General features: G+C 38.8%; 1 protein-coding gene across 2 annotated transcripts in view; it reads left to right on the forward strand.

The window, feature by feature from the left end:
- The window catches only part of LOC125450190 (nuclear receptor ROR-beta-like), a 69,426-nt gene that overhangs the window by 20,141 nt on the left and 33,402 nt on the right, over nucleotides 1-15,883 (forward strand). The window contains exon 1 of one of the 2 annotated variants that reach the window (XM_048526209.2): nucleotides 8,807-8,906. The exons of the other annotated variant lie outside the window; for it this stretch is intronic. Coding sequence (XP_048382166.1) covers nucleotides 8,888-8,906 — 19 coding nt within the window. The 5' untranslated portion in view covers nucleotides 8,807-8,887. Of the gene's footprint in view, nucleotides 1-8,806; nucleotides 8,907-15,883 lie in introns of those variants that run through there. 2 annotated transcript variants of the gene reach the window in all.

Raw genomic sequence — 15,883 nt, forward strand, 5'->3', positions numbered from 1 at the left:
TTCCCAACCTTGGTCACCTTGCAATCATGTATTAGTCATGGTGATTATTGTCAAACCATTTAACTACACTTGTTCGGCTAGCCCACTTGTCATAATCACTTCATGCGTTCAGATGAAGAGCTTTCACTAGTTACCAGCTGCCATCCTGAAAAAGGCCCCTTTATTCCTACTCTATGCCATCTGCCAGTCAGCTAATCCCCTATTCATACCAGTACCTTGCCCCAACACCATGAACTCTTCTCTTACTTAGCAGCTTCCTGTGCAGCACCTTGTCAAGGCCTTCTAAAATTCCAAATAGATCATGTCCATTGGCTCTTCTTTGTCTAACTGTAACTTTCTAAAAAAATTCTAACAGATTTGTCAGATGTGACCTTTCCTTGATGAAGATTATCTGTTTTAAATTACCTGTAATGAAGCCAATTTCCACTTTCTGGTAACCGGCGCAAAACACATCCTTAGCTGACATTTGATCGTTCTTTTAGCCAGCAAATGTTAGTAACTCATTTGTGTAAAGAATCACAAAGACATAATGTTTCTTACCATTCTGTAACCATACAGTGGTGGGTTAATAAAGCATAGCACTAGTTTCAATGTTCAGTCTCAACATTTCCTGAACTCCAGTTTATATAGGGACAATATAATACAGACTAAGATTGTTAAATCTAACTATTGACATTTTAGTATGTAGGCTGAATCATTGGATAACTTGTGTACACCTTTGGACCACTGTTGCTTTGTAACATTGCAGCAGTGATTACGTAGCAAAAATTAATTATTCATTGCAATTTAGAAGAATGAGTAGTGATCTTACTGAAATATTCTGAGGAAGCTTGACAGGGTAGACATTGAGAAAATATTTCCACTAGTGGGGGAGTCTTGAACTAAGTTGCAAAATAAGGGACACTGATTTAAAACTGAAATTAAAAAGAGTTTATTATCCAAAAAAAAAGTGAAAGTCTGGAATTCTGTATCCCAAAGGGTTACAGAGGCTATATTACCTGAGATGGATTTATTTGAAATAGAGGAGTTGAGGGCTACGAGGAACTGGCATGACAAGAAGCTGAAGACAACAAAGTGTGAAGCCGGATGAACACAGCAGGCCAAGCAGCATCTCAGGAGCACAAAATCTGATGTTTTGGGCCTAGACCCTTCATCATGGGATGAAGGGTCTAGGCCCGAAACGTCAGCTTTTGCTGCTTGGCCTGCTGTGTTCATCCGGCTTCACACTTTGTCTTGGATTCTCCAGCATCTGCAGTTCCCATTATCTCTGAAAAGAAGTTAAGATCTGTGGGATATTAGCCATGATCTTATGGAATGGTAGGACAGGCTTGTGGGACTAAATGACCTGGCTCTGTACCAAAATATTTCTTATTATGTTCTCTGTTCTTAGGTGTGAGGAGGTATTTGTTTGCTGTTCCTCTCTTTTGAGTAGTTTGCATTTGATACAAATGAATTTATAAACTTCAGGAAATTTAACAATAAGAGAGAGATTGCTGAATAAAAAAGAGAAATGCAGTGAATTAGCACAGAAGAATTGTTCCAAAGCACTTCACAGTAAAAAATGTATTTTTGAAGTGTGCCAATTTTAGGAAATGTGGCAATCAACTTCGCATAGAGCTGAATCTCACAAGCAGCAACAGATAATAACTGTATTGGGGAGAAATAAATTTTGATCAGGATACCATGAAAATGTTTCCTAAACATTTATTAGTTTATGGGATGTGAACAATGCTGCCTCAGCCAGAATTAATTGCCCATCCCTTATTTCTCTGGAGAAGATGGTGGTGAGCTGCCTTCTTTAAACTGCTGCAGTCCAAGGAGGTGTTGGAACACCCAAAATGATATTACTGTGGGAGTTTGACTCAGTTACACTCAAGGAATGACGAAAATAGTTACAAGTCAGGAACGTGTAAGACTTGGAGAGGAACTTGAAGGTGCTGGTGTTCCCATTATATCTGCTATTATTGCGTAGTAGAGGCTATGAGTTTGGTAGGTGGTGTTGGAGGATCCTTTTGATTTACTTCCAGATTGAGTGATATTTTAGATGATGCCCAATGCATTGGTGGAGACAGGCATGAACGTTGAAGATGGCGGATGGGGTGACAGTCAGGTGGGCTTTTTTTGCTGGATGGTATTCAGCTTCTCAAATATTGTTGGAGCTGCAGGTGCGGGGTGTTAATTCTCAATTCTGATTTGAGCCTTATCCACCATCAATAATCATGCGTTGAATGGTACCATAAGAATCCTTTATGTCTCCCCATTTGGCAAGAATAGGCCTTGTTATGATGTCTCAGCTGAATGATAGCGCATTTGACATTTAGGAGTTCCTCAATTGAACTAAAGGTGTCAACCTAAATGATGATATACGCTTGTGATTCTGGAGTGAAACTTGCATGTATAACCTAATGACTCAGATGCACGAATGCTACCACTGAGCCAAGAATTACAATAAGGGAATTTCCACATATGTAAAGAAAAAATGCCCTTGTCTTTTTTTAAGAGAAGGGATTAAATATCCTGCCTAGAACATTTCATAAAGCCTGTTGATTCAGGAAATAGTTTTGAGAATTACTTGGCTCAATACAATGCATTCAGTTTCATTCTCCAAGGGATCAAAAACAAATTGAGAATAATTATACATGTAACAAGAAATCTAATTTGCACCAAATTTTAATACTGTTAAAAAAAAACCCAAGGTATTGCACAAGTATGAAATTAAACACAAATTGACACTGAGCCTAAGAAATCAATATATTGATGCTGGTTTATGATTTGTGTATTACCGATAACGACATCATAGGAAACGTTATCGCCATTGAGAGGCATACAGGATTGTCTGGAGCTTGGAAATGTTAACTGTAGGGAACAACTGAGCAAGTTGCATTCCATCCTTTTCTCGAAATAAATTCAAAATTGATCAAATCAAATTGTTCACGCTGACTGAATTCAAAGTATTTTTTAAAAATTAGTAAATTTGGAATTTATGCAGAATTTTCACATAGCTTATTAGATTCCTGAAACAATTTAAACACTTTAAGAAATAACATAAATAGAGTTGTTAGATACCTAAAAGAGGAAATTGAAACTAAACATCCAGGACAAGAAGATTGAAATCAGACAAAATAGAATGAGCAATGGGTTGAATGGCCCCACCACAGACTTGTCCCAAGTTTCTTTTGCCACTGATTTCATAAAAAAATGTTACCACCAAGAAAAGAAGGCTTGTCTTTTGTTGACAAACATCTGACTATAGCTTTGCCTTTTTGTTAGCAAGCTCAAATCGGAGCTAGTTGTTGTGCATTCAAGATCCAGTTGAGAAACATGAGCAACTAACTTCAAACTGACACCATAGTACAGTTTTGAGCAAGTGCTCACTGTAGAAGGTACCACCTTTCAAAGAAAACATTAAAAGCTGGAACAATCTGTCCTCTTTGTCATAAGAGATCAGTGTCACTGTTTGAAGATGCGCTGGGTTAGTTTTCCAGTGCCCTGGCCTGAGTTTATCCTACAAGTTATCATCACTAAAACACATTATTCAGTCATGTGACTTGTTGCTGATGACGTTTTGTTGGTGTGCTTTGTCTCTCTGTTATACAGTCAGTACTCTTCAAACATACTGAATTGGGATGTTATGAAAGGTGCTATATAAATGCAAGCATTTTCCTTCATTTATGCCCTTCAATCTCATTATTGTACGGTGTCCTGAGAATTGCTGTGCTTTCTGAAGAACCTTAAGTCACGTGAACATAACCTGAACTCCTCCATAAACAATAAATAAGAAAGCATTAAACTTGCTCCAACGATTGGGTGAATATTTGAGCCAACTAAACTTGAGGCTCATGCGTTTAATCATGATTCCACCATATAATAGCCAGGTGCAAAGTAAAACACTTCGTATATTGGTGATCCACTTGTCTTGTTGAGTAAGACAGCAAATTGTGGTGTTTAATTGCCAGATACTAGACACTACGCTCATACTACCTTCGAAGTAATTTTGCAAGTGAATTTTGCAATCAAAGATATGATTACGATCTCATCACTGGGTTGGATTTACACCAAGAGGTGAAAGCACAGTGTGCAAGCCCATGACCCACTCTGTGAAAATTGTATAACGTGTTATGGCGAAACGGTTTCAAATAGTTGTTTAAGAGATCCAGCACACCACATAACTGTGGTTCATCGATCCAGCTTGTAAATAGATATGCATAGCTTGTCTGCTGCTTATTGTTGAATTAAAGGAAGTGCTCACCACTATACGTTTCTGCACCGCGGTTCCACACTTCGAGGAAGATGATCAAATCAAATAAATAGGAAGCACTCAATACCTCGATATCGCAGCACTAGAGCAACACAAGATGTCCTCGTGTAAGTTTGTTAATTTTTAAAAAACTTCCAGTTTGTTTCTGGTATATACTGTTTAATTTATTGCACAAATTTCCAATACATGTAACGGTGTGACAAATTGTAAAACAGAGCAGCACCACTGGATCTAAAGATCAAAAAGGATAGCAAAATTGATAAAACATAGATTTTTATCATATCAATAAAATTTATAATAGAAAATTAATGTCCTGGTGTGATACACATTGACCTTTTTTTAGAATTGTGTAATGTCAAACTATAGTGCCAATATAAAGATTGTATGTATAAAGATATCTTTAAGTCTTTCAGTCATTTTGAGTTTCTATCGTAAATATTGAAGCACATGGTAAGGTGGGCAGAAAAACTAATTTAACTGTACATTTCCAAAGGTGCTTTTTTTTCTGAGCTTGCTTTGTCTCGAGGTATGGTTTCTTCGGTTGGGACTGCTGCTGGTAAAGATTATAGCGACATTTGTGGTTTTCAGTTTTACCAGCCCCTCCAAATTCTGCTGATGCTCAGCATAGGCAAGAACTTGCAACAAACGCTTGTGTTTCAGGGATGCTGCTTATCAGTTCTCTTGCATCTTTTCCCCATGTGCTATTTCTGTAATCACAAAAATGCTTTTAGCTTAGAACAGTTACAGGAGGAAGCATGGATAATGTTTGGCAATTTAATCAACCATGTAAGATGCTTTGTTCCAAATCTGTAGATTGGACCAGCATGAAAGAATTTTTTTAATAATCACATGTTTTATAGCATGTGCCTCAGAATGCATTTTTTTTCTTTATCTTTCCCCCTTTCTCCTATCCTCATTCACTTGAAAGTTTTGTTCCATCTCATTTCTGGAACCTTGCCCAAGTTCTTGCATTTGTTAATCAGAAAATCACCGAATCACATCATTCAGCAGTGGCGGCTATAACAGAGAAACTTATTCTGGACTGCACCTGATACTTTCACAATTGAACAGGGCTCATTGGATAAGCTAGCACTCTAGCAGAGTTTGTTTTGCTCCTTATATTGAAGATACTAAAGCCAATTGAAACATATCCATCGCCTTTTGTTTTAAGACTGGCTAATTCAACACAGAATGGGCATTCAACTAGTTCAATCCTGATCTGTGTGCCTCAGCGAAACTTCATTTAGCACATAACCCACCAGAGATGTTAGCGCGTTCCAAAGGTATTGACTGAAATTGAGTATTGGTTGTTATTTTAAATTCTTTTGGCTAATCACAGGGATCTGCCCACTGAGGCCATCTGTTGTTTTGTTTTTGTGCAGCTTTTTCGTGATGGTGAATTCTTTGCTGATAGCTATAATATATGCTGCAAGAAAATTTGGTACAAATTTTTGCCTGGATGGAATTATCTGTATTATAGCATCTGTTTGCTCAATTTTGAGTTACCCATTATCATATTGTTGTGCTGTCAATAAAATATCATATCTTATGATTATCATCCACAAGACATATGCGTTTTGTTAATTTTAAAATATGGTAAGCTTATAAACAAAAAAAAGCTGTGCTGTGATTTGACCGAGGTCTGAGAGAATGTTCGTACTTTTATTTGTTCCAATCAAATTTTATTTCTGATATACTAATTTGGTGCTTGAGCCAAAAAAATTATTTTTAACCTAAATGTTTTGGTGAAAATTTGTGCATTTCATCGTGAGAAATATCTGTATTATGAGTGCGATATTCTGCTATTTGTAGGTAGCAAGAGGTAAGAAGGGGACATAACTGAGCAAGCTGGTCCTTGAAACTCACCTCTTTCTTCCTACCTCAGCATTCAAATGCTGAGTGAGAACATCCATGGGTGACCTTCTCAATTCACCAGCAATTAAAGTCCTTAAATGATCAGTTAAGGACACGTAAGAGCCTCAAGCCTCCACCTCCCTAATCGCCTGGTCCTACAGTAGGCAATTAAGGTGGCTAATTTCCTTTGTGGAGAACCAGGGTGACCTGGCTACCTGCTTGGTTCAGACCTTCAATCACCGTTGCTTCTAGTACCCCTTTAACCCCACTGCCTATTTTTCTCACATAGCCAACCCTACAACAAGACGGGGAAAAAAACTTACCCTTCCACTGAACCCACCAAGGAGTAGGCCTCAACCAACAGATTTTATGGCCCATGAAGCTACTGCCTCCAATTGGCCAGTAACTCCAGCAACCTGATTCACGAGTATCGAGGCCTGTGATACGGTGAGATAGCAATTCACTTGCTCACCTGCCAGCACTTAACCTACTGCCTGCCAAGCAGCTGATTAAGTTGCTCAGTGATGGGGGTGGTGTGTTCCTCATTCAGCCACACCTTTTGAAAAATAATGGGCAATTCTGTCCTGAGTGTTTTTATACCCTCTGAAAGTTGTATCAAGGCCAGGTATGACACGGACAAATTGCAGACCACTCATTCAATGCTTATCTAAATCTTCTGAAAAGCAGCAATAATTTATACTGCTGTAATGCTTTTGTATTTCCCACAACAGCTATCTCTCTGGATTGTGCTACTGCAATATGTGAGCAAGCTTTGACGGTAGAACCTCGCTATCTGTAGGAAACGATTTTGAAATTGTAGAAGCCATGCAGGTGGCAGAACGAGCATTTGTGTTCCGTCAGTTCATGCTGGTTTTGGACTAGTGTCCCACAGATGAATGGACACTGTATCACCACAGTAGCTGACCCAGACCTTATGTTATACTCCTCTGTTTGATGTGTTATACCTTATTACTGCGTACACACTGGATTCCAGGAAATTGTGACATTAACCAATTTGACAGTTAACAATTAGAGTTTGAAATATGATGGATATTGGTTAAATAATAGCCTGCCTATAAGGTAAAAGCTAATGATGCCATAGTCCCACCAGACTATATGGCTACTCACTATTTAGAGAGACAACTGGTGTTGGTTTAACCTGAGGGTCACCACATCTCAGGCAAGAGGAGAGGTTAAGAAGGTAAGCTCCTTCAGGGCAGGAATTGAACCCATGCTGTTGCCATCACTTTACATTTCAAACCTGAACTGTGGCCTAGCTTGGGGTCACAATTACAACACTAGAAACTCCCAGCATATTTCCAGGCAATGGGAGAGTTTTACAAGGAATTGGAGGATCAGTTTGAGCTCTCATATCACACTTTCTGACCTTTAGGGAGGAAAGCGCAGATGGCCCTATACTAGCGAAAGCATTTAAATCACATGATATGTGAGCCTTGACAGGGTCAGCGGTACATGTAGTAGGTGGGCACATGTACATCAAATTTCATAAATGATCAAGACAACATTTTAGTTAATGACTAAGCATTATTGTAAATTAATTTTGAAAAATTAATTTGTAAATCTTAAATATTATGTTCTATGTTTAAAATGCAGCTTCATTTGCATTTTTGTTTACATTTTATAAAATGCTACCTGACATAAACCATTTTATCAGACAGCTAATTGGAAAATTATTGCTGATAAAATAAAGATGTCACATTTAATCTTTAATAATTTTCAATGTTGATTCAGAAGTTAATTTAAAATGTGAAACAACCACAGATTTCCTCAACTTTCGACAGTCTAATTTGAATCTTGCAATATGAAATAAACCACAGCCATCATACTGACTTGTTTCCTTTGGAAGAAGTGTAGTAAATTATTCTAAAAGTGCACAAGGAGATGCCAATATCAAAATAATGCATCTTTTAAATGGAGACATTAGCACGTGGATCAAAGGAGGCCAATTTGGAAGAGTAATGTGTGAAAAGTACCATTAAATCTGCAGTGACTTAATTGGCATTTCAGTTTCTCCCACTCCATATTCATTACCAGAGAGACTTGTGGACAAAGTTCTATTAAGAAAAAATTGTAAAACCAACTCAATACAAAAAATGGAAAGATATATATGTTTCATATTCTGGGAAGGAAAGGTTTTGAAATGCAGTGCTAAGATCTTCTCTACTTCACAATTATCTTATTATAATATTTTTTTAAAACATGTTAACCATGAATCAGTCAATTAGTTTGGTTTCAAAGGCCTTGATATTTTTACCATGTGATCACTATTGTGGCATTTTCATTTTCATTTAGAGATTGTTGCTTCTGTATGTCTTTAGAATTTTAATTTCGTCTTTTACTTGACAAATAAATATTTAGATTTTGACAGTTGAGTAACTGCGAGGAGTAAATGATTTCGGCATTCGAAAGGTGTTGCTTATTTTTAATGACTTACTCACTGGACTTGAAGGAGCAACCTATCTTCAAAATAGAATGAAGCAATTACAGGTGTATTTTGTAATATGCCTATAGGGTGTAAAAGTATTTTTAAAAAAACTGTACAAAACATTGCTGCTGAGTTTGGTTTAGAGACATGTTGTGGAATTGATAGCTGAGTAATGGAGGTTGAAAGGAGCTGAATAGAGTGTTCCATATTAAATCCTATTAGTGTAAGCACTGCTTTGCTCAGTGCCATGCGATACAGAGAGCGGCAGGAACTGTTTACAAATTGGCAGATAGGAATGGTTTAGGGGGAGTATTGAGTTTAATTTTGAAATGAAGAATCCATCCCACTGTAAGTATCAACTTATTAAAGTTACTGATATTGGACAGTGAGAAAGTTTAATATTTTGTTTCTGTACGTGTTTGTGTCTAATATTTAATATGTATTTCTGATTAAAACAGGCAGAATGTGCAACCTGGCACTGCTTTAATGTTGAATATGTTGATCAGCAGGCATTGCTAGTGAAGAACTGGAGAAACATGTTTCATGATGTATAGAAAATGGCATGTGTTTGCAGATTTGATTGAATGTCAAATGCATCATTCTCACTGACTTACCTATTTTCCAGTTCTGTAAGCTCTATACTGAGAAAAAATTATGGGAAGTGATGATTAATTAATAATAAAGGGTTTTTGGTTTATGGCTTTGTTGAGATGTCGTTTACCTCAAACATTAATTCTGTTTCTCACTCCATATATAGTGCCTGATCTGCTGATTATTTCCAGCACTTTTTGTTTATTTCAGATTTCCAACCTCAGCAGTACTTTGTTTTTGCATTACTGTACTGAGATTTAATTGTACATTCTCGTGCAGAATATTAATACCTTCCAAATCTCAATGAATGGTCTCTGTACAAGTAATCTCATCAAAGCTAGTTTAGCACTTCCAACTAAGCTCTTCTGATGCTACAGTAATATCTTCCAAAGAGCAGTGCAATTCTGAAGCTAACAAAAAAGTTTGTGAATTTTATGTGCTGCTGATATATATGCCAATTATATGCCGATAAGTTCTCCAAAGTCCTGCGCAATCAGAACTCAGTTGGAAAGTGCTAGCTATAACTGAGATGCAACTAGTGTGCATGCTCAGTGTAGTGGGTGAAGCTCCTGTTTTCATTTTTAAAAATAATAAAAGCCAATCATTTCGCTGTAGTTTCATAATAAAATAGGTGATGCTTTGAAAAGTATATGTCAATACTAATTCATTCAGAAAATGTTCATTTCTAGTTTGTTAGTTTTCAACTAGTCTATTATGGTTTGTTGTCTATAAAACCTGCAGTGTATATTTGCTCAGTCATGACATCTGCATTCCGATCCCATTTTCACTCAAGGTAATGTAAAAAAGTTGTGAAAACCATAGAAGAAAACAATTAAAATTCTAAGAATAGAATTCTAATCAAGTTCTCTTAGGGGAATTCATTACTTCTGTGTTTTCACCAAAGTAAGTTGTGTAGATTATCTTAAAAATTAAATACTAAACAGGAAATACTTTTGTTTCCTTTTGAGTTTCCCTTATATTTACCTGTTCATCTTGCTGAAAGTATTACTTTAAATAATTTTGAACTTGTACTCATCAAAAATTTATTTTTTTCTTCAACTTACATCATTCTTCTTACCTTGTAACATCAGTCCTGTGGGGAAAATACTGATGACTGTTATACAAGATGGTATCAGTGTTTATGTAAAGACCATAGCATCCAAAGGAGTAATCAGCATGGATTTAGAAACCGTGCTCTTTCTCACTAGTCCTGTGAGACAGTAACTAAAAAGATTGTGTACGCACAGTCCAGAAAATGTAGTTTGTATTTTTAAGACATTTGATAGAATTCTATGTGTGAGACATCTTGGAACAGAAAGGCTGAGATATCTTATTTGTGAGCATAGGCTGAGTTTCTGATACTATATCCCCTCTATGCTTAGCTCAGTTGGCTGAACAGGTAGTTTGCAGTACAGAATGACACCAATAGAGCTGGTTCAATTCTCACACTGGCTGAGGTTACTGTGAAAGGTCCAGCCTTCTCAACCTCTGCCCTCACTTGACCCTCAGGTTAAATCGCCAGCAGTCATCTCTCGGTAATGAGAGAGTAGCTCTTCCCACCAAAGAAGAGTTACTTGAAACATTAACTCCATTTCCATCTCTATAGATACTATCAGGCTTCCCAAATTTTCCCTATACTTCTGATTTTTTAAATTTCAGATCTTCATCTACAGTAGCTTGCTTTTATTTTAAGACCAAACTTAAGCTTAGAAGTGCCAATGATTTTCAATGTTACTTTGGCTCTGTGTCAACTATTGTCTGATTACAGCCCTGTGAAATACCCGGGGCATTTCTCTATATTAAAGAAGCTCTGTAATTGGAACTTGATGCAATGAAATAAACCTCTCTCCTCATACTTTCTTAAACCTTAACCTTGTTCACAATATTTCACCTTTGTGTTCTTTCTGGGAGCCAAGATGAGTCTCGACATGCAACATTCTTTTAAAAAAAAAGGAAAGTTTAACATCTCCAATCTATTTGAGTCATTCAGGTAAATATAACAATATTTAAAGTATGAAGAAGAAAAAGTGATATAGTAATAGGTCTTGATTTTAACACTGAGGCAGGTACAACAGAGTTGGGAGTACTCCTGGCTAAGCAAACCTGGCTTAGAAGAAACAACTGCATATAAATTGCTCCAGAAGGTGAGAGTAGAACTCCAGCAGGATGTGTTGGTTGGCAGTGTGGGCAGTTAGATACTGTCTGTACTGGAGTCTAGCCTGCTACCTGAGAGAGGTTGTTTAAATTGGTAATTAGAGCAATTAAGGCCTCAAAGCCCCCTCACCTCACTCCAATCCATTCCTCTTGCCTCATTTGTATCAGCTCTTCATACTGTCTGTGCCAACCTATGCCCTTTTGGTCATCTGTTTGATTCCTTTTGGTACCTGTGCTAACCCATAACTCGCACCATGGTTCCTTTTTAGACTTTCTATGCCAACTTAGTGCTAATTATGCCAATCCATGTCCTTACTCCCTCCTTGCCAGCTTACCTTGTAACCACCATGGGAAGACCTTAGGAGCCATAACAAAATGACATAAAATAAAACACTAAATATCTACAGACAACTATATTTTAAGAAAGCTCATTGATAAAAATCCATTTAGTTTATTTAAGTCCTTTCATGCACCCAGTCCTCTGTAAAAACAATATTTATATTCATATCAAATGCAGCTACTCCCTGAGGAAAACATTTGGAGCTGTCAATGAAACTGTGAACTTGCAGCCCCTACTGTAATAATCAGTAGTTGTGGAGGTTTGTCACATGTCCCAGATGCTGAGGTCATTGCATTTTTCGGGTATGCAAAATCTTTTAGATTTTTTTAACCCTCTGGCTTTATTTGTTTCCTGCTATTATGACCTCAGGTAAATAGATCCCACGCAACTTTCTCAGACTACTTTAATCAGGAAGTTTTTTGAATATGACCATTAAAGCCAATATTATATATAAATTTCTTGAAATTTGCTTGATGACATTTCCTGTTCATCTTGGACGTAATCTGTGGGATTACAAATGAAGTTGTTCAGGGCCAGTCTGGGACCTTGGGCATGATTTTAACGAACCTGAACTGTCTTTTTTTAAGTACAGTGCTCAATTTACTGCTAAATGAATTCTGTGGATTTTTTAAAAAATGCCAATTAGTTATGATTGATGGCTGTAAAGAAATGAAATCAGTTAGAAAAAGGCACAACATTAACAAATTCCATGGAATTCATTACCTAAGAGTGTGGTGGATGCAGGAGCAATGAGTAAGTTTGAGGAGGAGACAGATTTATAATTTGTAGTGGGTTAAAGGGTTTTGGAGATCGGACAGAAAACTGAAGTTGAGGCTGAGGTGAAATCAGTCATGATCAAATTAAAGAGATAATGGGAACTGCAGATGCTGGAGAGTCCAAGATAACAAAGTGTGGAGCTGGATGAACACAGCAGGACAAGCAGCATCTCAGGAGCACAAAAGCTGAAGTTTTGGGCCTAGACCCTTCATCAGAGAGGGGGATGGGGAGGGGGTTCTGAAATAAATAGGGAGAGAGAGGGAGGTGGACCGAAGATGGATAGAGGAGCAGATAGGTGGAGAGGAGAGTATTGTTGGGGAGGGGATAGGTCAGTCTGGGGAGGACGGACAGGTCAAGAAGGTGGGATGAGGTTGGTAGGTGGGAAATGGAGGTGCGGCTTGAGGTGGGAGGAGGGGATGGGTGAGAGGAAGAACAGGTTAGGGAGGCGGGGAAGAGCTGGGCTGGTTTTGTGATGCAGTGGGGGGAGGGCGAGATTTTGAAGCTTGTGAAGTCCACATTGATACCATTAGGCTGCAGGGTTCCCAAGTGGAATATGAGTTGTTCCTGCAACCTTCGGGTGGCATCATTGTGGCACTGCAGGAGGCCCATGATGGACATGCCGTCTAAGGAATGGGAGGGGGTTACATTGATGACTGTATCGGTGCCGCCTCTTGCTCCCAAGAGGAGCTCAAACAGTTCATCTATTTCACCAACACCTTCCACCCCAACCTCAAGAAAAACTCCCCCTCTCCCTCTCCCCATCCCCCCTCACTGATGAAGGGTCTAGGCCCGAAACATCAGCTGTTGTGCTCCTGAGATGCTGCTTGGCCTGCTGTGTTCATCCAGCTCCACACTTTGTTCTCTATGATCAAATTAAATGTGCTCAAGGGACTGAATTGCCTACTCCTGCTTCTAGATCTCATGTTCTCAACATGCAAATTTCAGTTTAGAAAGACATGACAGAAAATTCTTTTCACTTTACTTTAAGAGGGTTTGCAGCTGCAGCAGAATGTTGACCTGCCACCAGAGTCTGATGAACATACTGAATCGTTAGGTGTAAGTCTGTATTCCAGCACCTTATGTATTGTGGCTAGGATTGCAATTTCAGAATGTGCTATTTGGTGACCAGAGTAAAGCTGTATTCCAAACTTAAGTCAGAAATTTTGGTCATATAATGAAGCAGGAGTGAGAAGCTGAGAAACATTTTATTTCAGGGCTGATGAAAATTCACAGCCCTCTGAGCCATTGAGCAGAACATTGCACCTGTTCTTATGCTGTGCTCCGAACGCTGGGAAAGCATTGAATTAACGAGATGGTGGTATACCTGAAGCCCACCATCTTCCCATGTCTGCCAGAATTGGGTCAGGGATGCAAAGGCGCATGGTTCAAACTCTCACCCTGTCACCAATTTGCCAAAGAGTAAAGGCTTTATACACTATTGGTATTCACCCAGCTGCAGGCTGCAGATTGTGCATCCAGCTTATCACCTTCCAGGAATGGGGATGTGTGACCTTCGACGCAAAGCACTCAGTGTCTGATTGATGGTCTCAACATCAGAAAGAGGGGTTAGCTTGCTGAGAGCAACACCCCTGCCCTTGCTGATTTCTTCAAGGCCCCCCTCCCCCCACATTCTCTCTGCCACCCCCTGAAAACCCATTCCCCCCCCCCACGCTATCCATTTGAAGTATTGTGGTTTGGGTTGCTGAATGAGTCTGGGACTCCGTGCATTTCAGTCCAGGAGCAGCCAGAACCAGGTGCTGCTGAGTAAAAGAGTTGCTTTCCAATCAACAGCCATCGAACCCAAATTCTGATTCCTCTGAAAGGTCTGTTGCTGGCCTCCCCCCTACCTGATTGGCTCCTGATTTGCTGGGCCTCAACAATAAGAGGCCACACTGGTGCCAGGAATCAAGATTCCACCTGCTAACTCAACATTTCTATACACAGATACATCCAACTTACTGAGCATTTCCTGCGTTCTCTGCCTTTATTACATGATTAAATGCCTTTGATTCTACAGTAAGGTGCGGTCCTTCAATAATACTCGCTATTTTGCTGTTTGTAATCTCACTTGTCATGCTTTGTCTATGATACAAGTCTGACAGCCAAGAGGTCATGGGTTGAACTCTCCCTGCACCAAATTGCAAAAATTTAAACTTACAACTCTGATAAACTTGTTGCAGGCACAAGAAAAAGATATGCTGAAATGTTCCAATTGTAGCAAAATCCACCTTGTTCACCAAAGTCCTGTGGAGAATAAAGCCAATCAATCTTGACACCCATTCACTTTAAGGGGTTTAAGGGGATCAGGTCAGGAATGGGCAGAGAGGCAGTGATCTAGCCCCCAAACATATTTTATGTGTCATAAAATCTAGCACAACATCTGTAACAAAACCGGACGATTAGTAGCGCGGAAGTCTTGTGACACAGGACACATCCTTACTCTTACGGGAAGTGTGCTCGTAACATATCCAAATAGATTGACGCTCTCTGGTCTGCCTGAAACTTGTTGATCTTCCAGACCAAGTAGTTAGCCTCAGCCGAGTGTTGCAAACTGGAATGTTCCAAGGTCCAGGACTGCATGCAGAGGGATGCGCCAAAGCTTGAGGCAGCTGCAACCAAGCTACAGTGGAGAAAGGCCACCATCTAAGGCCTTTCAGCCAAAGTTAAGTAGGAGTCTGTTCAGTTATAGGACGCTCCCGATGCCTCGAATATATGCAAATATAGTTGTGTGTAAGAAATATCTTTGGTTTGTTTGCTGGATAGAGTCAAACTCAAATGTTTGTTTCTTTCTTCATATGCTACTGTGCAGGATCAAACTGCTTCAGTGACTGTATATGTTAATAAAGGTACTTTTATGAATAAAGTATATTTTTGAAACAAGGAAGATGTTGATTACCAGCTTGTATATCCTTCCAATTTGCCTAATTGTAAGAGTAGGAGACTTTCCCACAGAAGGTTATAGAAACCACTTTTCCAAGCATTGGCCTGGCCAATGCAATGACTGACTACGGTTGTCAGCACTTTCTTAGGGTGTGGTATCCGAAGGAAGAGGATTAATAGGATTTTCAAAATATGTCTGAAGTTATCTATAGCATGCTGCTTCTGAACACAAATAATCAACCTTTCCAGTTAGATTTTATCTTCCAGAATGCGAGAGAACATTGCCAAACATGCTTATAAAAATTAGATTTACAACTGAGTCGACTGTTCTTTTCCAAATCCAGAGTTGAGCTGATAGCTATTACTGTGATCTTAAATAATTCCAATGTAAGAAAATGAAACCAATCGATCGATCTATCAAGAATCAGTTGCAAGATATCTGTCCTTGCACCTGTCCCCACAGACTTGTTGATGCAACAAGCATGGTTAATGCAACAAGGTGTTAATGCAACCAAAACAAAGTTGCTGGAAAGTTGCTTTTTGTTCCTGATTTACAGCATCCGCAGTTCTTTTGGTTCTTAAA

The sequence above is a fragment of the Stegostoma tigrinum genome, chromosome 30, assembly GCF_030684315.1.
Source record: "Stegostoma tigrinum isolate sSteTig4 chromosome 30, sSteTig4.hap1, whole genome shotgun sequence".
In the NCBI taxonomy this organism is placed as follows: domain Eukaryota; kingdom Metazoa; phylum Chordata; class Chondrichthyes; order Orectolobiformes; family Stegostomatidae; genus Stegostoma; species Stegostoma tigrinum.